The 24,033-nt window shown below is 35.1% G+C and overlaps 2 protein-coding genes across 2 annotated transcripts; one reads left to right on the top strand and one right to left on the bottom strand.

Annotated features, from left to right (window-relative positions):
- Positions 1-1,335: 1,335 nt before the first annotated feature.
- LOC144972432 (uncharacterized) lies at positions 1,336-19,057 on the bottom strand. Its single transcript, XM_078913604.1, has 3 exons — positions 15,641-19,057; positions 11,637-11,800; positions 1,336-6,762 (listed from the first exon to the last, which is right to left on the bottom strand). The coding sequence occupies exons 1-3, from the start codon at positions 17,168-17,170 to the stop codon at positions 5,247-5,249; spliced, it is 3,210 nt and encodes a 1,069-aa protein (XP_078769730.1). The 5' UTR covers positions 17,171-19,057; the 3' UTR covers positions 1,336-5,246.
- A 3,149-nt stretch (positions 19,058-22,206) lies between these two features.
- Positions 22,207-23,612, top strand: LOC144967297 (uncharacterized). Its single transcript, XM_078904396.1, has 3 exons — positions 22,207-22,436; positions 22,759-22,893; positions 23,234-23,612. The coding sequence occupies exons 1-3, from the start codon at positions 22,285-22,287 to the stop codon at positions 23,610-23,612; spliced, it is 666 nt and encodes a 221-aa protein (XP_078760522.1). The 5' UTR covers positions 22,207-22,284.
- The last annotated feature ends 421 nt before the right edge of the window (positions 23,613-24,033 follow it).

Genomic DNA, 24,033 nt, shown 5'->3' with positions numbered 1-24,033 from the left:
CTAAAAACGGCAAAGTCACCGCAACCCCCACCCCTCAACTCTCATCCGTATTATTATTATTATTATTATTATTATTATTATTATTATTATTATTATTATTATTATTATTATTATTATTAATTATATTATTATTATTATTATTATTATTATTATTATTATTATTATTATTATTTTATTATTTATTATTATTATTATTATTATTATTATTATTATTATTATTATTATTATTATTATTATTATCCCAATGAGCAGTCTTTGCTTCCAACCGTTACTATATTAAAATAAATGAATAAAAAATAAAATTCCCTTTATTCATCCCATAGGGGAACATTTTCTCAAGGGTCTATTCCAAGAGAAGACTGGAATAACCCAGGCGTTAGCCGCAATGCAGCGCCGCAAATTGAGCGAGGGCGAGGTGACTTGCTCAAGGCCACAAGGCGCAGCGGCGGTTGATCGAACTCGTTATCTTCCGGGTATGAAGCAAAGACTGTACCGCTGAGCCACGCTGCCCCGATATTACTAGCTATTATTAGATTATTCGATAATTATCTGTTTATCCGCGGAAAATTGTGATGGTTATTCGTTAATTTCGTGGTCAGTAAATGTACGGATAAGATCCACGTCTAGTGGAGTGTGTTATACTTCTCAAAGTGCATTGGACTTAAATTTCCTAATTGTTATTATTTTGACCTAGAATAGGCGTGTTCTTATGAGGTTCGATAAATCAGCTTTTAAAAATGAGCTTTTATATAGCGCAATATCCACTAAATGTGCTCAAAGCGCTTTACAAGGTGTCCCTGGTCAACAGCAACATTTAACATGGAGGACGGGACATAACGCCTGTTAGGCGATATTACAATTTTTCGGACAAAGACAATGCTGTTAACGGCCAGGTACTCATTTTACACCTGAGTACGGTGAGAGAATGTGAGTAAAGAGCCTTTTCCAAGGACTCAACTATGCGCCGAGCGTGAGGCTCGAACCCAGGACCTTCCGATCCGAAAGCGAGTGCCATACCACAAGACCACATAGCCGCACAAAAATCGTGGGATTATTTTGTCATAGAAATATCAAACCAACACAAAATATTGTCCATTACAAGCATGTTAAATCAAGCGGTCGGTTTGGTTATCAGACCTGCAAAACATGTGCACCTCGCTTTCAACTCATTAAAAAAAATCAGAATATTATAATTCCAAGGACTCAACTATGCGCCGAGCGAGGTTCGAACCCAGGAACTTCCGATCCGAAAGTGAGTGACATACCACTAGACCACATAGCCCAAACAGTTGCATGATTATCACAATAAAGAAAAATAAACGGGATACAAACACATTTTTATTCAAATATTTTTTTTTATTTCACTCTCAAATTGGTCGAAAAAAACCAACAAAACAAACAAACAAAACAAACTATCAAAACATTCAATATGTGACTTATCCTTTCAGAATGGTATCATGTCAGAATAGGTCTGATGGCCAACATTCAATTTAAGAAGACTTTAAATGAGATTAGCCATTTTTTTTTTGCCTAATTGTGATCATTAAAAAAAATAAAAATCATGCCCTTCATTATGAGATACCATCGCCTAGGCATTCCATGAAGGAATATATAGATAATCCATCAAACCAACTTCTGATGTTAATAGGAATCATCCATGTTGTCCAAAGTGAGCAAATTGATGGTCGATAATCTTGCCCAAGGAAAAAAAACACTGAAAAGTGCATGAAGTGGGACTCGAGCCTAGGACCTTCTTGGTCAAAGTGCAATACCTGAACCACTCAACCACCTCATCCCCCATTCTAATCATATTGACTTATACCTCATTTTTCTTATCTTCATTTAGCTAATTCCGACATAATACCAGATTGACAGATTCAGTCACATTTATAAGCAAGATCAGACAAGTGAGTTCATTTGACATCTTTACAAAATCAAAATAATTTCAATTTATCATTATGAGAAACGCAAAAAATACGTCAATATTGCAGCATTTAAATCAAATGTTTATTTTAAACAAAAAGTAAATAAAAATAAACATTATTTTAACAAACGAGTTCATGTAGATCTAATTTGATTACTATATAAACTGTCATATTAACAGCCGTTTGACTTTCAGATTATATAATTTGATTTATAAATTGCACTGGTGTAAATTATTGCACTTTAATTGTTGAAATAGACTAGATACATGATAATATTTGTAAAAGTCATGAACAGAATCTGAAATAATGTTAATCATATTATCTCTTGTTGGTGAGATGTTCCATTCATTTGAGATATTCTCAATTTTTCAAATCAAAAAAGACAAATATAATTTGGATTGCTGTCTTTTGCACAAATAATGGTGGTACTGCAGACCATTATGATTGCAATAACCACAATATTGTATACACGTTTCCCTTTTACGAATGCGTCATTTTCTTTTCATTGCTTAATTGTGTTAAATCATCGAGATATTTTCAATGTTAGCGCCGAGATCCGCTGTCTGCGGAGGTTGTCACCCATATTTCTTTTTCTCATCTCTCTCTCTCTCTCTCTCTCTCTCTCTCTCTCTCTCTCTCTCTCTCTCTCTCTCTCTCTCTCTTTCTCTCTCTCCCTCTCTCTCTCTCTCCCTCTCTCTCTCTCACTCTCTCTCTCTCTCTCTCACACACACACACACACACACACATTTTATCTCCCTCCCTCTCGAGCTGTTTGTTTGCCATCGGTACAGGTATAATCATTACTGTAGAATAAAAGTATCTGAATTCAACTCGGGTCTCTACAATGACAACATTTATATGTTTATTAAAACTAAACGAGAGCGAGTTGAGAGAAGTATTAACCCTATTAACCATTAATTCTTTGTTAATTGTCACATAATTTATTGTAAAACAACAACTTTGAAAAGACTATTTTCGATAGCCATTTGCATGTTATAATTGTACGTGCCATTTTGATTTAAATAACAAATGTTAAGATTGTGCAATTGAAACCAATAACGAAATATTGGAATGTTTGATTGTGTATTCTAAATTACGAAAACTATAACTATGGTGCGTTATACTGTAACCTATTAAAGATACGTGGAATAATATTACAATGTAGATAGTTTTGATATGAAAGATTGGAAGCAAATTCAGCAAGTTGTGTAGGTCAACAATAACAAAAACCAAAATGAATGTAAAATACATATATATGTGGATATGTAAAATAAGACAACATTTAGGGAATAAGGACAGGGTCCATCGAACTGTAAGCACCCCCGGACCCTGCCCCCCAGCCTTCCCTTTTCCTCCATTAAAAGTAATCCTGATGGACCAACACTCCACCGTAATCTGGAGGAACACATTAAAAAATTTTGGTCAGAAAACTTGCCCTTCAAAATATTCATCGATTGAAATGACCTTCGCAGTGTAAAAAATATTTTTTTTATTTATCAGTGCATTCCATTATTAATTGATCATGTTCAATGCGTTTCACAATGTTTTATCTATGAACCCAGATGGTCATATGGAACCATATTTCATTTCATAAGTACCAGTTGCCTTTTAAGCGTCCTTTTATGCTAACACCTTTTACAATATCCGTCACGGCTTATAGGGCTTATAGCTGGATGCTCATTCACACCTGAGTCAAGTGAGGTGATGCGTTTAAAGTGTCTTATCTAAGGATACTTTGTCGGGACCAGAATTTTCCACAATCACTGTCACCCATCCAGCCATTGATCACGCACAACATTGCTTGACCCTTGTAACAAGCCGAAACATCGTATCGCTAAACCACCGAGCCACACAGTGAAGTCCCAGGATTAAACGTTTGTTTTTGTTTTTGTATTTTCTTTGTTTAGCTTTTTTGTGTGGGAGGGTGGGGGGGGGGGGGGGGTTTGGATAAGATTTGGCTCACTTTAATTGATTGATAATTGAAGGGCAGGTGTTCTGGCCAAAATTTTAAAATGCATTTTTATAGTACGGCACAATAGGTCGGGATATTATCCCGTTTTAATGCAATCTACTAAAGTAAAAATTCACCCTTCGGATGGGATGTTAGTGTGTTGTAGAGTACTTTTCAACATATTTAAGGCTAAACAATTGCTGGCAAATCAAAGACACATAAAGAAAGAATGAAAAATATATGAATTTGAAATAGTGGGGTTTTTGTCGATATGTACTTATTTGGAAGTCGGATATGCAAATTTGTTATAGTCTCATTGAAGTAATGGACATATTCTCACCTACGCAAAAATGTCCTCCATTACAAAATATTAAGACAATCCCATAACTGTGTTCTCTTATCAAATTTGAAAAAAAAACGTGCACGTAAGTGTAAGTTTAATGAGATAAAAGTTGCAGACCTCCCGAAGTGGTTGATTATTTTTCTTGCTTTTATTTACTCTCACTGCTTTTAATGGTTTTAATATGCTATTGAAACAGAGCCTTTTTAAATACAGTCATTAGTTGAGAGAACCAATAACCAACAAGTGGTTTACTGTGTTATTCAATGTTGTAATTTTATATAAAAGTTATCATAAATGATTAGTTTGATTTTTTTAAATCAATCAATCATTGCACAATGTGACCATTCAACTGTGAACCTTAAAGAACTGAAGAAAAAAAAACATTTTGTAGATTTTCGTAAAGATTGTTAAAAAACGATCGTATCGATTTGATGGCAATTCCAGATATTTCAATGACGCATGTTTACTTGCCCAGCAAAAGAAATTATTTTGCTTTCCAGAAATAATGTAACAATTTCCTGCAAAAAAAAGAGTGCAGAAGTATCTCAATCTATAGAGTACTTAAACCCCAATCAAATTGTTTTAATTCGACTGTCTGCTCGGTCTTTGTTTTTTAAAAATGAATAACAACTAACAGAAAGTACATTGCGACACACGTATCTGAGTCATTTTGACAATAGCCATTTATAATCGCGTTCGTGTAATCAATGCTGGACAAACTCAAATTCCAATGGCTTGATTGGAGGAAAAATAAGGTATATTTGATGAGATGACAACTACCTGAAATGCCAATGCACTTTGTTAAGTTTGAATGCACGACGAACGAAAATATAGAGCTCGATGTTTAAATCAAATCCGATCGTATACACGTTTCTCTCTTCCAAGTGTTTTTGTACAAATTGTGCAGCAGATGGTCAAATAAAATTGCAAAACATTGTTACATGATTACAAAAAAATAGATCCCAATTAAGATTCCGTTAACCATTAACGGGTTAAACCAAATATCTTTACGTTGAAAATGAATCAATCAGTTTGTTCTTGACCCTGGCAATTGTAGCAAGATGACCTGTCTATTTTCTGTAGGATGACATTTGTTGATGTGTCTTGTCAGACCAGGAGAGCTGTGGAAGGTATTAGAACAATACTTGCAAGAAAATATTTCTTGGGGATGTGTGTTTCTTGTGTGCTTGTCTAATGCCATTTTGCTGTTGAATGAACGGTCACACATAATACAGGACAACTGATGTGATGATATCCCATGCACCATTACGTCGTGCTTTTGTCTGGCCGCATCGGAGGGGAATGATTTAAGGCAAATTGTGCACTGGAAATTTGCAGTCGTTTGAGGAACAGGACTTTTCCTGCCAACGTCTGTTTCTAAGACACTGTTGACGAACGATAAAAGTGGCGGTGGCTCGGATATCACTTTTGGCTTTGATGTGTTTGAAGTTTGAACATGTTTATGTTGACTTATTAAATGTTTACGAAGGTAAGCATGTCTCTGAAACGATTTACTGCAGATGCTGCAAGTAAAATACCCTCTGTTAGGAAGTGATGACGGTGAATTTGAACGAGCATTTTCACTCATCATAGTGCTATCATGATCGTCTGTAATTCGTTGTTCTATCAAGTTTGGCTTTGTGACGCTGCAATTACGAGGTGATGTTTGTTTATAGCGCATGACTTCATCTTCCGTTGTTTGCATATTGGTGATAACTTGTGTTGTATTTTCGTCATTTACTTTGTCGTCGCGTACCATTTCGTTTGCTCCAATTTTGTTACCAGACATATTTTTTGAATCGGTGGAGTAGTCAACGGCTTGGGACATAGGAGTGGATGATGAATTTATAAATCCATTTGAGTTGAATTGGTGATTGTGATTTAGAACCTGAAGAACAAGAGATCGTTCCTCCATTGTGAGCGATGACCCGACAGCGGAAGTAACCGGATTGGAATTTGAATAAGCTCTAGGGGCGTTTATTTCTTCTTTTGTGTCTGAACATGGAGAAATTGAACTTATTGGCGTGCGGCTTCCATAACATTGCAAGTCAGATTTGTGAATAAGAGGAGGCAGGGATGGTGCAAGACTTGTTGAGATTGTGAGAGGTGTCATCCGTTTGTTAGCTGACATCGCCATTTCGTTGGATTCTGGTGAGGTATCGTTTGACTGGCCATTCATCTGGATATTTTGCCTCTTAAGGAAAGCAGATGTTCCACAAACTTTTTCATTGTAGTTCGATGAGGTGGATGAAGTAGGAACGGACGTGATGCTTGTGTTTTGAACAACGTGTTTGATGTCATTCCCATTGCAATCGGGTTTCGGTGCAATTTTTTGACTTGATGACGTCGTTTTGGATGACATATCATTAGCATTGCTGCTGTTACTGTTGCTGTTGTTATTGTTCTTGTTGCTATTATTGTTGCTATTTTTGGATGTGGGCCGTGGCTTGTGCCATCTCCGATGACTGGCTAAGTTTGCAGGACAGTTGAAGACCTTGTCACATTCTGGGCATCGGTACTCAATGTGGACTATTCGGGAACATCTGATTGAATACAGAAATAAAGATATACTTAAAACATTACAAGACAGTTTCTCATTATTATAGACCTGATACAATAGACAAAAGAACGATATAGAGAAATATATTAATTGTAAGATTGAGAAATTAATAGTGTTTTTAGGGAAATTCCGATTTTATTATTGGCGACACCCGGAGAATTTTGCTTGTATTCATATATCACAGGCGTGTTTAAGACATTACAATAATTATCCTTAATTAGTCTGTTGTATAAGGCGTTTTTTGACAGATTCTAATTCTAAAGACATGTGTATGGTACTTTTTACAAAGCAAATAGAAAATTCACTATATATTCAATATAATCTTCCGAGCACATTTAGTAGAAAAGGGTGCTATACAAATTAGCCATTTTTATTATTATTATTATTATTATTATTATTATTTTTATTATTATTATTATTATTATTATATTATTATTATTATTATTATTATTATTATTATTATTATTATTATTATTATTATTATTATTATTATTATTAATATTATTATTATTATTATTATCATCATCATTATTATTATTATTATTATTATTATTATTATTATCATTATCATCATCATCATCATCATCATCATCATCATCATCATCATCATCATCATCATTATTATTATTGTGTTGTTGAGTTCATTTTGCTGATCAATATCATGTAAAGAATGTGTTGTCGCTTAACTGTTTGAGTAAGAAAAAACTACTTTTGTGTTGGGTGAGTGTGAAATTTTGGCGGAACATTTTGAAAATGACAGGTAAGGAAAGGATTAAAGATGGACGTAAAATTCGGAGGTCCACCAATATAAAACAGACTTGTCTTTCCGAATTTTTTTTTTAAAAACGGCCATGTCTTGTCCTATGTAATAAATGTACGCTGTTCCATCAGCAATTGTAAATTGTCTTGGGCATGATCTTTCCCTTAATGAGCTCTATATGTAAGCATATTTCCCATGTATTATCACGGTGCCATCTGTTTCAACAAAAATATTTTCACAATGCATTTGCGTTACATGAGCTACACCTTATTGCTTCATGAATATTAAATCGATCGAGAGTAAAATCGGAATGAACCATATTATGGACAAACCCGTGGATTGGTCAGACTAGAAAAAAGAACAGCTGAAGAAATGATTTTACTGTGAATTGGATTCAATAGTCTGATTTCACTCCCTCTGGATACGCTTTTATGCTCGTCGGAGAAATATTTCATAAGGGCGTCCGCCATTGTTCCGATAGTTTCGAGCCAGTTACTAAGTTACCATGCGTCATTACGACTGTTGAAGCGTATTATAACACCTTGTTTGTCGTATGTTGTTACCAAATCAACTGGTATTCCACGATTGGTGTTTAATACAAGATTTGGACCGTTTTGTGTTGAAAAAATAATTTTATTTCATTTTGGCGATGGATATTTTACTTATTGATATAAATCGATAGATTAAGATGACCTTCACTTTGTAAAAAAAAAATGTCTGAGATTCATGACTTAATACAAATATATATTAATGACCATTGCAGGAAAAACAATTTTGTCCAGTATAATGATACGATTTTTACCATGGTGTCAAAACACTTCGGATAGTAATAAAAAACCGTAAGCATATATAGAGCACTTTCCACTCAACTTGTTCAAAGCGCTTTACAAGGGATCCCTAGCCAACAGCAACACTTAACATGTAGGACGAGTCATGACGTCTATTAAGCGATATTACATTTCATCCACAACACTTTAACTGCCCGGTACATATTTTACACCTGAGTACGGTGAGAGAATGTGAGTAAAGAGCCATTTCCAAGGATCCAACTACGCGCCGCTATTAGTACCTACTTTTACTTTATTCTAGTAGAATTCATTCATGTGTTTATTTTGCTAAAATATAATATTGAAAGTAACTTCTATTTGAAAATATCACTTTCAACATGTTGGTGATAGCATTGTATTATATAGTATGACCCATTAAAGGATATGCATCATGACACATCAATAAAAATTATTCCGCCAAGAATCACATATTGTTCTTTAATTTGGAAAGTGGAAGTATGTGGCTGCATTGTGTATGGTTTATAACTGCTGTTGCTTTTTTTCTAGTTTGGGGAGGTTGGTGGGGAGGGGGGGGGGGGGGGCAGCGGGGATCAGCGGTACGGTCTTTGCTTCGTACCCGATAGGTACCGAGTTCGATAACCTGCCGTTGTGCTGTGTGGCCCCTTGAGCAAGTTACCTCGCCCTAGCTCAATCTGCGGCGCTGCATTGTGGCTGACGCCTGTGTTATTCTAGTCTTCCCTTGGAATAGACCCTACAGACAAATATCCCTATGGAGGAATAAAGGGAATTTTATTTTGTATGTAATTTATTATTTTTCTTTTTGTAGCAACGGCAAGACATGATGTCAGGGTAACCTAACAATTTTACTCGCCAATCTTTTGAATACAAGTGGAGAACCCGCGATTAATCAGTAATTTTTTTAACAATCGGAACATGGAATTCGTGACTGTCACAGTAAAGATTATTCACATTTATTTTATTAAATTTTTATTTTAGTAAGAACTGAATTAATCTGGGAGGCTTAGAAAAACTTTACCTTCTAATATTAGATCATCTTTCCTTTAATAGCCTTCCCTCGAATTAATTTCAAATTAGTGAATACTTTTCGTTCTACATTCTGTGACGTAGCCACTTATTATAAAAGCTGATAGGTCTAATATTCTCCACTCACTTCTCTCTACAATCTATGCCGGACGGCCAGCCGCTCCATTCCCCACATTATGTATATATATATATATATATATATATATATATATATATATATATATATATATATATATATATATATATTATATATTATATATATATATCTGAAGATTTTTATCTTTTGGGACTTTGTGGATATTTTTATCTCCACCATCAAGACCCCGGAGCTTTTGCCTTTGACAGTTCAGTCATTGACGGATCAAGGATCAAGTCTGGGCCCGCCGTCGGAAAACGAATACAACCCTTCTCAATTGGAAGTGGATTCTCATCAAACGTACCCGTCTGTTATACATTGTCATAAGATACGTAATATCTGCTAACTTCTATTTGTAACTGCCATAATCATTATTCATCTCATGTAATTAAATTTCATCTTTCTTTTTATTTCATCTTAAACAAATCGTTAATTGTTCTTCATTTTGAAGTAACTAGTAAATTCTGGGGCCTTATTCTTCATATCTTTGTTTTATGCATAGTCGAGTAGCTCTTTACTCATTTGAGACCATGACAGTGACACACCTTCACACGTGCTCGGACAAACATAGCTACTTGTTTATTTACAAAAGCGTCAATGAATGAAATCGACCTCTCTCTCTCCCTCACACACACCCACACACACACACACACACACACACAATCTCTCTCTCTCTCTCTCTCTCTCTCTCTCTCTCTCTCTCTCTCTCTCTCTCTCTCTCTGATCATTGCTTTTGTTTATTAATTTATCACATGATGTTCTCGATCATATTATAAACATTTAAGTTTACACAGAGTTTTCTGTGTTGGTTTTATTGATCACGCGGGAGAACACTGTTTTGTTTTTAACTTAGACACATACCATCGATAGCAAAACCTGTGTAATTCGTTATGTTTACAAATCACTGCCATTGTTTACATTATTACGACTGTACGAGGTGTGTCGCTAGGTGTCAACTTGGTGTCTTGTCTATATTTGCGGGGAAATAAAGGCTATTACGAACAGGCACTCATCAATTTTAATGATTATATTACTCTCTTGTGGAAATTGAGATGAATCTTTTCAGTCCTCAACGATCAAAATCGGTCCGGAAATAAAGTCTGTTTGTGCGCGCAATTGAATCTGGTAACACGTCGGGTCAGATGATGTAATATTGCCTGACAGGCGTCATTTCTCGTCCTAAATGTTAAGTGCTGCTGTTGGATAGGGACCCCTTGTTAATCTCTTTGAGCACGTTTTGTGGACATTGCGCTTTATAAATGTTCAAATATTTTGCTTTAAGTCATCGTTTCACTAAGTGACTCGTATTGTTCTCGGGTTCAATCTAGATTTTTTTATCTTTAACAAAAATTGCGTTTTTATATATCACAATATCCACTAAACGTGCTCATAGCGCTTTACAAGGGGTCCTTGGCCAACAGCAATATTTAACAAGTAGGACGGGACATTACGCCTGTTAGGCGATATTACAATTTTTTCGGACAGAGACAAGGCTGTCAACGGCCAGGTACTCATTTTACACCTGAAAACGGTGAGAGAATGTCAGTTAAGAGCCTTCTCCAAGGACTCAAGTATGCGCCGAGCGAGACTCGAACCCAGGACCTTCCGATCCGAAAGCGGGTGTCATACCACAAGACCACATAGCCACACTGACTCGTCTATCCAGCCTGTAGCAGTGAATGGATAGTTAAGTCAGAGTAAGCGAAAGTACTTTGTGATAGGCTAGCATCCCATCCAAAAGGCGATATGCAATTGTTACTGTCTATTAAACTGCATAAAAACTAAGATTAACTATTTTTGGCTTTAATACTTTGAAAGGGGTAGTCAACTCTTTATAACATCCTCTATGAGTCCCTATAGTTCAGTTGGTAGAATGCTCGCTTCACACGCAAAGGGACAGAGTTCATTTACCCACCTCCTCCCCTTCCCCTTCATCCACTCAATAGTGATTGGGTAGCTGGATCTGTTAGATCTGGCCGAAAGCACTTAGCGAAAGACTAGCGTCCTATCAAAAGCAATCGCCATTGCCCGTTTCACGCTATAGAAACCGGAATAAACTCCGGCTCAATGGGCATGATGGAGCTCCCTTTTTTCAAATAGCATTCTCGTGGGGATCGCTGATCACGTACCTGTGTTGTGCAAGCTGGAAGGCGTCCTCAAAGAGTTCTTTACACAGCTGGCAGATGTAGTCTCCTATCTTGTTCTCTATTTTCTCCAGCTCAGCCCTTGCTTCTGGTGTCACATCCACGAAATTAAAGCTTGGTTCAATATCACCATATACAAGACGGCCTTCCTGTTAAGATATATGTAAAAAATATGAGTGAAACTGTAACTGCTCATGTAAATTTGATAGATAGATAGATAGATAGATAGATAGATAGATAGATAGATAGATAGATAGATAGATAGATAGATAGACAGATAGACAGATAGATAGATAGATAGATAGATAGATAGATAGATAGATAGATAGATAGATAGATAGATAGATAGATAGATAGATAGATTTCTATATTTATATCAAAACACGATTCAATAAATAGATAAATAAGATAGATAGATAGATAGAAAGATTGATTGACTGATTGCTTGATTGAAAGATAGATAGATGGGTAGATAGATAGGTAAAAAGATCGATAGGTAGATAGATAGATAGATAGATAGATAGATAGATAGAGATAGATGGGTAGATAGATAGATAGATAGATAGATAGATAGATAGATAGATAGATAGATAGATAGATAGATAGATAGATAGATAGATAGATAGATAGATAGATAGATAGATAGATAGATAGATAGATAGATAGATAGATGGATAGATAGATAGATAGATAGATACTGAGCAACAGTTACAATGCACAACCTTCATTTTGGTTTTCTCATGGCTAGCTAGTACTACGAAGAATTCGTAGAAATACGAATTTTTGGCTACAGCTATAGAACAGCATTCGTCTCTTTGGCGCAATAAATCTTGTTGAAAAGGAATGTTTAGTTTCTTAGACTCTATAGTCAGTACGTTGGAGCATTTTTGAAAAAAAAAATGTTTATTTCTTAAGCTATTAGAAGTGACTACGAATTTTGACTTTTCAAATAGGCAGCTCTGATTTCATTATCTCTTGTTTTACATTATTTTGGTCTTGGCTTCCCTTTTTTTGGCCTCTTTTCCCCCCTCTCTTTTATTTACTTTTTCTTTGCTAGTTAGCTATAATACTAAACAAGAAAAAACATGATATCATGTGATATGTAGCTTGCTTTATTTGTGTATGATAAGCATTATTAACCTGAGTAGTATTGGAAAGTAGCCGTGTTCAGTCGCTGAAAATTATTCCATTCGATAGTTCTTGCGTGAAAAGTTTCAAGGTAGAATAAGCGATTTAAGCGCTTTGAGATTTCAACGCAAGGCGCTATACAAATATGTTCTTTTTCTTGTTCTTCTTCTTCTTCTTCTTCTTCTTCTTCTTCTTCTTCTTCTTCTTCTTCTTCTTCTTCTTCTTCTTCTTCTTCTTTTTATTATTATTATTATTGTTAATATTATTATCATTATTATTATTATTATTATTATTATTATTATTATTATTATTATTATTATTATTATTATTATTATTATATTATTATTATTATTATTATTATTATTATTATTATTATTATTATTATTATATTATTATTATTATTATTATTATTATTATTATTATTATTATTATTATTATTATTATTATTATTATTATTATTATTATCATTATTATTATTATTATTATCATTATTAATATTATTAATATTATTATTATTAATGTTATTATTAGTATTCGTATTACTATTATTATTATCATTTATAGCGTTATCGTGTGTATCATTCGTGGAAAATTTGTGTTCGTGCCACAAACAAACTTGGCAGGACTGGACAGTATGCTGGATTCGGATTTGAACAATAATATAATTTTCTCAGGCGGTGACCAATTATCTCATTATTTGCTCCGTATGATCACGCTTTAACCTCGTCCTTAACTTACTCAATCCTAGAGATTTTTGCTACTTTTCAAAATTGGAAAAAAAATGTATTGAAATTGAGCATGTGCATAGATATTTTTTATTCAACTACCATTAGCATACAAAAACTAAAAACAATAGCTTTGAAACTACGCCTATAATTTGTCTCGTAAAAATGTAATAAATAGGCATGGGGTAAAAGTAACCCCGGGTAAACTACGGATATAGTCGGTGTTAGGGTTGAATGAGTTAATCCGTGAACGGCCATACTCTGGAAAAACACATATCTTTAAAATGTGGCCAAAAACTTGTCCTTCAAATAGTATCGCTCGATTTAAATGACCCTCATCTTAGCATTATGTGCGGCTATGTGGTTTATGTGGACACTCTTTTTTGGATCGGAAACGTGTACCCTTATTCGTTTCGATAATACAAATATCAATTGCTTGTGAAGCGAGTTTTCTACCCTTTTGTTATCAAGCCCCCCCCCCCCCCAGCCCTCACCCTTCCAAAGAAAAAAAACCGACATAAAATCATAGCAAACATTACATATCAAAGCGCTTTGCAAGGAGTCTCAAGGCAGTAGCAGCACTTAAGATGAATAACGTGACATGACGCCTGTGAGGTGTTATTACAGTTTTGTTTTTGTTTTTCGACAGACAACCCTATTACCGGCCAGATACTCATTTTACACCTGAGTGCGGATATAGACTGTGAGTAAAGAGTCTTTTCCAAGGACTCAATTTTGCTGCTGAGAGCAGGACTCAAACTGATCCGGAAGAGAGTGTTGTACCACAAAACCACGAATCCGCACACATTATTATTATTATTATTATTATTATTATTATTATTATTATTATTATTATTATTATTATTATTATTATTATTATTATTATTATTATTATTATTATTAAGTTTAGAAATTGTTTTAAGATCAATCATACTGCATTCCTTGTTTGTTCTGATTTGCATTGAATCATTATGTTTACATATTTACGAGTAGCACACAGCAGCTGTTGCTCCATGCATTTCTCATAATAATATAACAGCTTAATCAATTGATGTCCTTGTATCAAATTTTTTAAAAACTATTTCCATTGCATATTAAATTAGCGTCGCTTACACAATACTTCCTTTTATATAATATCTATATATGTTTTTATATGACATTCGCCGATTCAATCAGACCATAAACGTTCGAGGTTCCACATAATAGTGTATCTGGCTGGCGGATATTGTGAGTATTTACCCAAAAGAATAGCTTCAATTTGTGTTATGCGGTTAGGTAAAATACCAACAAAATCAGACAGCCGGATATATAATACACAAAACTATGAGTAACCTTGAACGTTTATAGTCTGATTGCTATAATTTAGTGATAATTAATCACCAAAATGGTTGTCGAAAAACAATAACTAAGAGCTGAGTGACGTCAATGGTGTTCCTTTATTGAAATACCTTTATGCAGCTTCATGTTTATTTCTTCAGTCACAGCTGTTTCCGTTATAAAAATGAACCATACTCCAATGTCTTCTTCCTTATCCACTCGTGTTCAATGTATAATAATATATTATAATAAAGACGAGGTTTCACGGCGGAAACGTGTTACCTTGTGAGAAATACAGGCATTATATGTCGTCAAATTGATATTAACAATTGCTTGTTGCCCTTTGGACATGACACTAGCTAATCACAAAGTCATTTTTCCGTCAGCAGCTCAGCTACCCAAGCACTGCTAATTGCACAGGGGAGCCGTGGAGAGGGGGGTGGGGGGGGGGGGATCAGGGAACAAATCTAAAAAACCACAATGTATATTGTTTGCTATCATTTGGATAAGACGTTAGTGATTAAGTAGCTGGGATTGTCAGAGCTGGCGGAAAGTCTTAGCAATGAGGTAGCCCTTATCCGAAAGCATGAGACAATTGCTACTCTTCTTTGACTGTATAAAAATAGGTATAAATGCACGATCAATGGGCCTTGTGGTTACGAGGACAACCATTTTCGTTCCAGTCTAGTTGTAAATACTAACGAAAAGGTGATAATGGAAAGGATTTGGATGGAACAAAACAGTCAATGGACGTTTCGGGTGCAATTTGGGGAAAAAATTTAAAAGGGATAAAATGATTAAATAAATGTATTAACTTACAGGATGGAAATCGGATGCGTCTTTGATGAAAGTCCCCGACACAGGTGATGTGGTGTCCACGTCAAAGTTGAGTTTTCGAACAGCTTTCATTTTCTTTCCACTGGGGCTTGAACCATTAGTCTTTTTCACAACTGGGGCAGTAGCTGCCTTGCTTTTCGGGGCTGAGGCTGTCTGTGAAGGTGTCGTCTTGGAGGACGGTGTGGTGGCCATGTCCGGAACGGACTTTTTGGCTGCTACGGGAGATTTTGGCGAGTTTTGTGATGTCGTTGTTGATGTCGATATTGATTCGTTGGAATCTGATCTGTCTGAAATTGCCGATAAGCTTCGTTTTCTGTTCGGGTTGCTAAGATTTGTACCATCTTTATGGTAAGAATACAGTGGATCGGATAAAGATGAGGTTGCGACCGGAATAGTCTTATGCAGATCTAAAGGTTGTTCTTTTTCTGTGGCCGCAAATATTTTGTTGATTGGCTGAGGGATCGAGAGCGGATACTGTTGCTGTTGAGTTTGATGCTGATGCTTTTGCTGAATGAAGCGAGATGTGTACGGCATGAGGAGATTGTCCGATCTATTCAAGGTGTTTCCATAAGCGGAGAAACGTAGATTCTCGTGAAAAATATTTGTACTGCAGATATATGATGGAGTTAAGGACGACAGAATTGTGGTGTCAAAGTTCGATTTTGGTTTACTTAGATTAATGTGGTGATTTGATGAGGATTGCGACCTGGAGCTTAAGTCTTGAGGTAAGGTCTGCTTACTTGAAGATTTAGAATTGTTTTCATGTTCATATTGTTGTTGTTGTAATTTAAAATGCTGCTGTTGTTGTTGCTGCTGTTGATGTTGTAGCTGCTGCTGCTGCTGTTGCTGTTGTTGTTGCTGCTGCTGCAAGAGGTAACGTTGTAGTTGTTCTTTGTGTGGTTTCTTGGGTTTTTGGGTACGAAATAACGTTGTCGTTGAAGATGTTATTGATTTATTTGGACCGGTCGTGACGCTTAAATCCATGGGCGCCTCGTTGTCCATGTTTTCAGGGAGGCCAGATGAGAGCGTTTCTACATCTGAACAAAACCCACTCTCCACGTGACTACTGCTGCCACTACTACTATTGCTGTTTCTCCTGGCCATATAGTTACTCAAGATGGGCAGGACATTCATTGTCACGCTATGAGTATGATTTTCAAATGTGTGGGTGTTGTAACCGTTGCTACTTGTGAGACATTTAGGACTAGAAGCGTATCCGGAATCGGGTGAACCGTAGCAATTGTAGTCGACGGCTGTGTGATTGTCTTTATCCGTTATCGTAGGATCACCAGAAGATAATGTCTCATCCGAAGTTGGATAGTAATGCGCGATAGTATTGTTATCGAATTTGAAATGGTCAGAATTTAAGTCTGTTGGGTTTGTAGATGATAATTGCGATGATGGCGCGGATGCTGGCGATGGTATTGAGGACGATGATGATGATGATAATGATGATGATGAATCTAATGGCTTATCGTGTGTTTGGCGTTTGACTAGAAAATGCCGGGGCATCGTGGAGACGTCAATCTTAACGTCAGTGATAAGTAACTAACCCTACACGAACCCACTGACACTCGATACCCTTTATCAAATATTTCTTTGCCCTTTAAAATACTTGGCTGTTAATGGTTTATAAATACGACAACAAAGTAATTAAACATCGATACAATATTTACTTAAGACAGTAATTATGACAACAAACTTTAACAAAGAGATGAAAGTTTCAGGATTAACAAAATCGGTAGTAAAAGTCTAATTTGTTTTTGTTTGTTTTGTTTATTTAATTTAAATAGCAAAATAGATTTAAAGAAATAAAATAAGGTCAGAGATTGATCAACTTTCACAACATCCACACATTTAAACACTGGGGGAAACTAAAACCTCGATGTTATCAGAGACATGAGTGAGTGGCTCCACTCAGTCAGTTCCAATAGACCAAGGAGGATTAGAGACTAAGGCATCGGGAATGACTAGATTACTTATCAAATTCAAGCACTCGATGGAAGGCACGTTTTCATAAAGCACAAAGGTCAGAGTTCAATGTGGACAAATTAAAACAATAAGACTAAATGGAGAGTAAAGAAAATTAATATTAATCAGACAACGTAACTGTTTTCTTATAGGGCATATAAGAATACAAAATATGGAATAATTGATTTTATGGAATAATTAAATGGACTTTTTGTAAGCAGTCTTAACGGAGGAATTTGATAACAAAAATTGCACTTTGTATGTTTTTAACATAGAAAAATTAAAATATTAAACAGAAATATTCAATGATATTCACAATTAAAGCTTTAATCCAAAGGCACACAACTGTTGAACCATGTAAGGCACAACGTTGTTAAAACAATCAATTAAAAAATTATGAAAAATATATTACATTATAATGAATTTGATATTGCACTTGTTTTGGTCAATTATATTAAATTGTGACTCTTAAAATCTTTTGATCAATTGTAAAAGAAATTCAATACGAACTGAATTTGGCAAATGTTAAAATTTTAAATGAAAATAATGAAAGTAATTCTCATTTTATAATGACTAGATACATAAATTAATATTGCACATTTCGTCAAAGATACTCCATGTATGTCTCACATCGCTGGGTTAGTACAAGGATATACAGTATTCCCTATCATACATAACGACTCATTTGGATATTCTATATTACATTAAAATACATCTTTGTTATAGGGCGTTGGTGGAGGTATAATCTTGTCTATGATTTTCGAAGTCTTCGTCGTGAGATTTAGTACATAATAACATTTCACTACCACAACCCGTCCCTCGTGACAATGCTACAAAGACCGCCTTTTGAAAGAGGTGTCCATCACATCATCTTTAAACCAACCACAGAAAAGCCAGTGTAAAACACGCCGATGGAGAATTTGAAATGGGAAGTTAATCAAAGGCGAGTCTTGTAGTCTTAAGCCGTTCATTGTCTTCCAATTCACACAAGCGTAGCAACAACAGAAATTAAATCGCCAAGAATCAGAATGGGTAGTCACAAATTCCTCATCATAGCATCATATTTATTGTCACTGCAAAGTTAGAAACTTCCAAAAGAAATCAACAACCCATAAGACAATTCTAACGAAATGTGAACGTTCCTCGTGATATATTATAACCGTGCATCTACTCTATTGGAATCACAATACAATTCAAGTCATTCTTAGTAGATTGGATCCGTGAATAGTTGGAATTAATCGACAATTTGATGAAGGTGCCAAGACCGCAAAAGCATCACTATTTTCACTATTTCAACAACGACAGCCCAGTTCGAAAACTTCCCTCAAGTTCCCTTGTGACTTTATATCATTATTCTATCAACAATCGTCTCTTTATTATCAAGCCGTCTCCCGATACAAATCTCTGTCACTTCGCGTCGCTGTCCCCAAGCAGCGGGCGTCGTGCGCTTTGATTTGGCCCCGCCCACAAAGGGTCACTCACGTTCTCAGTGTACTCACGCTTGTTTCAGCAAGTGCTCCAGCATTTTAATTTTCACATTCCGCGTGTCTTTGTCTGCTCGTAGAATTAAACATTCACCGTAAAACTTCGCGACAAGAAACCCCGCGACACGATAGTTACGAGAGGAGGAGGAGTGATTTTCTTGATCACACCAAAAGAGTTTGTATTCTCTCCAAAACTATTTAGTTTCCTCGTGCATTTGTAATCGATGAAAACAGTACGTTTCTTATCAAATCAAACCGTATTAATTTAGATTATATAGTCGAAACATTCAAAATGAGAAAACATGGAATCTTTTCTATAAAGAAATGGCATTATTATTATTTTTAGACAATGAAATCAATTAATGAAAAAGGAGAACAAGAAGTTTGACAGAGATTGTATTTGAATCCGCCTGTTACGTGTCCATATACCAATGAGCCCCATTATTTTGATTTGTGTGTATGTATTTATCCACTGTAAATTGTAATTCGTTGTTGTTTCCTTATATTTTCTTTGTTGTTGTCGTCGTCGTCGTTGTTATTATTATGTTATTTTGTAATTATTATTTTTGACTGATGATGTTGTTGTAGTTATTATTTTCTGTTAAGTGGTGTTGACATGATATTTAAGTGTCGTTTGACCGCCTAAATACAATTAGTTTGTCTCACTAAATTCCTTTACGACTTGCCATTTTAAAATGTAGTCGTAACCTTATGTCTGCGTCCTTTAAAAAAATATTCGAATCATATTTGAAAACTTTAAGCAAAACTCTAAACGTTTCAAAAAAGCCTACTGCAGTTTGGTTTGGTTTGATTTAAATTCCTTTTAGATAATTTAATAGTCTTTTCATCCGTTTTAAAGCATATCTGTTATAAGAATAGATTGGAGGGAGGGGGGGGGGGAGAAGGATAGAGCCTTTAACGATTCGATTACGAGGAGCAAATAATTAAAGTGTCTCCATCGGGATGCACACCTAAGACCTTTTTATCAAGTGACCCACCTCTCCGCCATGGGCTGGCTTCCCTATTCACAATGTTAACCCACAGAGTAGTTTTTTGATATGGTTGAGTGCTCACCCATTCCTTACACAAAAGCACATGCATACAAAAGAAAAAGGAAGAGGGTCGAGAGAGTGACACACTTTTTTCTAAAACTCTCTAGAGCTCATTCACAAACGCATACACACATGAAATTTATACTGACATCCATTAGTAAATACGAGAATAGAAGAGGAAAGCAAAACGATAATTATTATAGAGAGAAAAAATGACTAAGATTATTATTACTATTATATTTATTATTATACTATTGTTATTATTATTATTATTATTATTATTATTATTATTATTATTATTATTATTATTATTATTATTATTATTATTATTATTATTATTATTATTATTATTATTAATGTTATTATTACTATTCCTATTAGCATTTTAACAGTAGTAGTAGTAGTAGTAGTAGTAGTAGTAGTAGTAGTAGTAGTAGTAGTAGTAGTAGTAGTAGTAGTAGTAGTAGTAGTAGTACTAGTAGTAGTAGTAGTAGGAGGAGGAGGAGGAGGAGGAGGAGGAGGAGTAGGAGTAGGAGTAGTAGTAGTAGTAGTCATCGTCGTCGTCGTAGTAGTACTAGTAGTAGTAGTAGTAGTAGTAGTAGTAGTAGTAGTAGTAGTAGTAGTAGTAGTAGTAGTAGCAGTAGTAGTAGTAGTAGTGGCAGTAGTAGTAGTAGTAGTAGTAGTAGTAGTAGTAGTAGTAGTAGTAGTAGTAGTAGTAGTAGTAGTAGTAGTAGTAGTAGTAGTAGTAGTAGTAGTAGTAGTAGTAGTAGTAGTAGTAGTAGTAGTAGTAGTAGTAGTAGTAGTAGTAGTAGTAGTAGTAGTAGTAGTATTAGGGCCCGGATTTATCATAAGATGTATCATAATTTAAGATTATCGATTCATTATTATGACACAAGCGTGACAACATATGGGATGGGGAATAGATTTTAATAAACCATAATATCCGATGTTAGTGATGACAGATAACATTCCTTGATGTTTATGAATATGATAAGTATTTTGCATATTAATGATGCATTTGTTACGAGTCACCTTACATCATGGTGTATTGATGCATTGCGATTATATAAAATCCTCACAACATCCGCCAGCCGAATATAACGGACCAACACACTATTCACTATGTGTGAAAACTATGTGTAACCTTAAACGTTTATATTCTGATTGATAGAAACTACTCATAGCAATGCCTGGCTTTTTAAAAAATATAACAAAGAGCTGAGTGATGTCAATTTCGCTCCTTCTATATGATATTTATATTTATTTACTTGTGTGGCTCTGTGGTTTAGGGGTGATTTGTCAAGCAATGTTAAGCGTGGCCAGTAGCCGGATGGGTGACAATGACCGTAGAAAATGCCAGTCCCAAAAGTTGTGGCCTTGAATATGGCAAAACTACACACATTTGACCCAGATTGAGATCCTTTTCTCATTTCGGTCCCTCTATTTGGAACGCCTTACCGCAGAGCATTCGTGAAAAAGAATCTTTGTCTATTTTTAAACGTTCACTTAAAACATATCTGTTTCGATTTTAGTAGATGGTATGAGAAGCAAGATAGGTTTGGTTTGTGTTGTGTGTTGTGTTGTGTGTGTGTGTGTATGTGTGTGTGTGCTTGTGTGTGTGTAAATGATTATGTTTCAGCCAAAGTAATTTGTAATTTAAGCGCTTAGAGTCTGGTGTCTCGGAGTTATAGCGCTATATAAGTTTTCAGCATTATTATTATTATTTATGTGTAAATGAATATTTGACTATTGGCGGTGGCGGATATGCCAAAGTATTGGTACAAGAAGCTCGTTTAACACTCAAACGTTCCACAAATAGAAACCACGATCACCGGTGATCGTGACAACGCCCCCTTTTTCATAATCCCATTTTGCGGTAAAAAATCGCCAGATTATGTGTTGAAACTATTATTTTATTATAAAATAATGATTTTCATTTAATAATTCATCACAATTATGTTAAAAATGTAAAAAAATGTTACGAAATAACGAGAGATACGAAAGCTAGGTTGCTAACGACTCCATCCGTTACTTTCGATCCGCCATTTTGTTTCGGGAAATCTTTCTACAACTCCAACTCACAATTTATCAAATTTATATTATTTAAACTTTTTGCACCATGGCAAATCTCAAAGAGTCTGAAATTTATGACATCCTCTTCAACGTGGATGTAAGTGATGACGAGGATGATGATGAAATTGAGTCCGAATGGTCTCAAGAATTCGACCTGCCGTACTCGCCAAATATGGGATCTGACAGTGAGAACGACGAGTAAGTATTTTTCAGATATCTTCTCAAAGTAACATCAAACGATCACATAATGCCCATGATATGTATATTTTATTCAACTTTATTATCTATTTCATTAATATAGTACAAAAAGTTTTTTTTTTTTGGTTTATAAATGTATTTATGAGTGCTTGAGTTTGACTAGGACGAGTGAAGTGTTGTGTGTTGAAAATGTAAACAAACATGGAGGTCAGAAGACAGTTAGTTCGGCCACTTGAATGAGATATAGAAATGATTTGTATGTCTTGATTTGATGTGTCGACAGTTTGCATAATAAAATATTGTTCTTTTTTCTTTCTTCTAGCGAGATTCGGATTCCGTGTGAGGACTGTGACTGTGGTAATGAAACTGGGAGACATGCACAAGTCCCTACTCCTACTCCTACTGATGATACTGACACTGCCACTGCCACAACTAGTTCTGCTTGTCAAAGAAAAAGGTGAGAACTGACCTGATATTTAGTTGTTCTTATAGAGCATTTATATTCATATTGACTGTTTTGTGTTTTCTGATGTATTATTGTTGATATTATGTTATATATTCAGTTTTGGGTCTACAGGAAGATTATTTATAGTATTTTTACTCTACTCAACTCTATGTCAAGAAATATTATTCCAGAACTAGTGTGTGATGTAAAAAAAGGGAGAGTGATAAAATATTTTGATATTTTATATTTATATGTGTAATTAATTGCTTTCTCCTTTCAGAATTATTTTTCATTTCCTTTGTTTTCAAAGTACTTCTTTTATTTTAATTCTTGTTATTATTATTTTCTTCAGGCGTTCGGATCATGATGAAATCCCTGGCCCATCACAGCCGAAGAAACTATGTGTGGATGGTGGTCCCGAGAACAAAGTGCCACCTTTTCTCCCTGAGCGAGTCCCTGGTCCACGCCTGCCTGATACGGTGACTCGCTTAGATCACCGAAAATTTTTAACGCCTTTAGATTTTTTTCGTTTGTTTTTTACTCAAGAACTGTTGTCTTTGTTTTGTGAGTGGACGAATGATTATGCGAGTATGTGTGCGGATTCGAAACCGACGTTGTATAAGAGGTGGAAGGATGAACCTGTGAATGTGGATGAAATGTATAGATTTTATTGGTTTGTTGATGTACATGAGTTGTGTGAAAGTGGAGCGTGTTACTTTATATTGGTGTGAGGAGACATTGTTGAATGGTTTGTGGGCGCGTCGGTTTTTGTCAATTTGGCGTTATAAATGTCTTATGAGTTTTTTAAAAATAAGTAATTTTAGAACAGAAAATAGAGATGATAAATTATGTAAAGCTAGATTTATGATGGATTATATTCGTAGAAAATGTATGAAATTGTTTCAACCTTATCAGAATATTTCAATAGATGAGAGGATGGTTAAAAATAAGGGAAGGTATAGCTTTAGAATGTATATGAAGGACAAGCCAACAAAGTGGGGAATGAAATTGTGGGTTTTAGCAGATTCAAAGACAGGGTATACACACAATTTTGATGTTTATTTGGTAAGGTAGGGGGTAATACAACAAATGGTTTAGCTTATAATGTGGTTATGCAGTTGCTTGTTGGCTTGTTCAATCAAGGATATCATT

Source organism: Berghia stephanieae, chromosome 1 (assembly GCF_034508935.2).
Source record: "Berghia stephanieae isolate SIO BIC M18660-M18661 chromosome 1, UCSD_Bste_1.3, whole genome shotgun sequence".
Lineage (NCBI taxonomy): Eukaryota > Metazoa > Mollusca > Gastropoda > Nudibranchia > Aeolidiidae > Berghia > Berghia stephanieae.
This window is presented reverse-complemented; position numbering and strand designations above follow the sequence as displayed.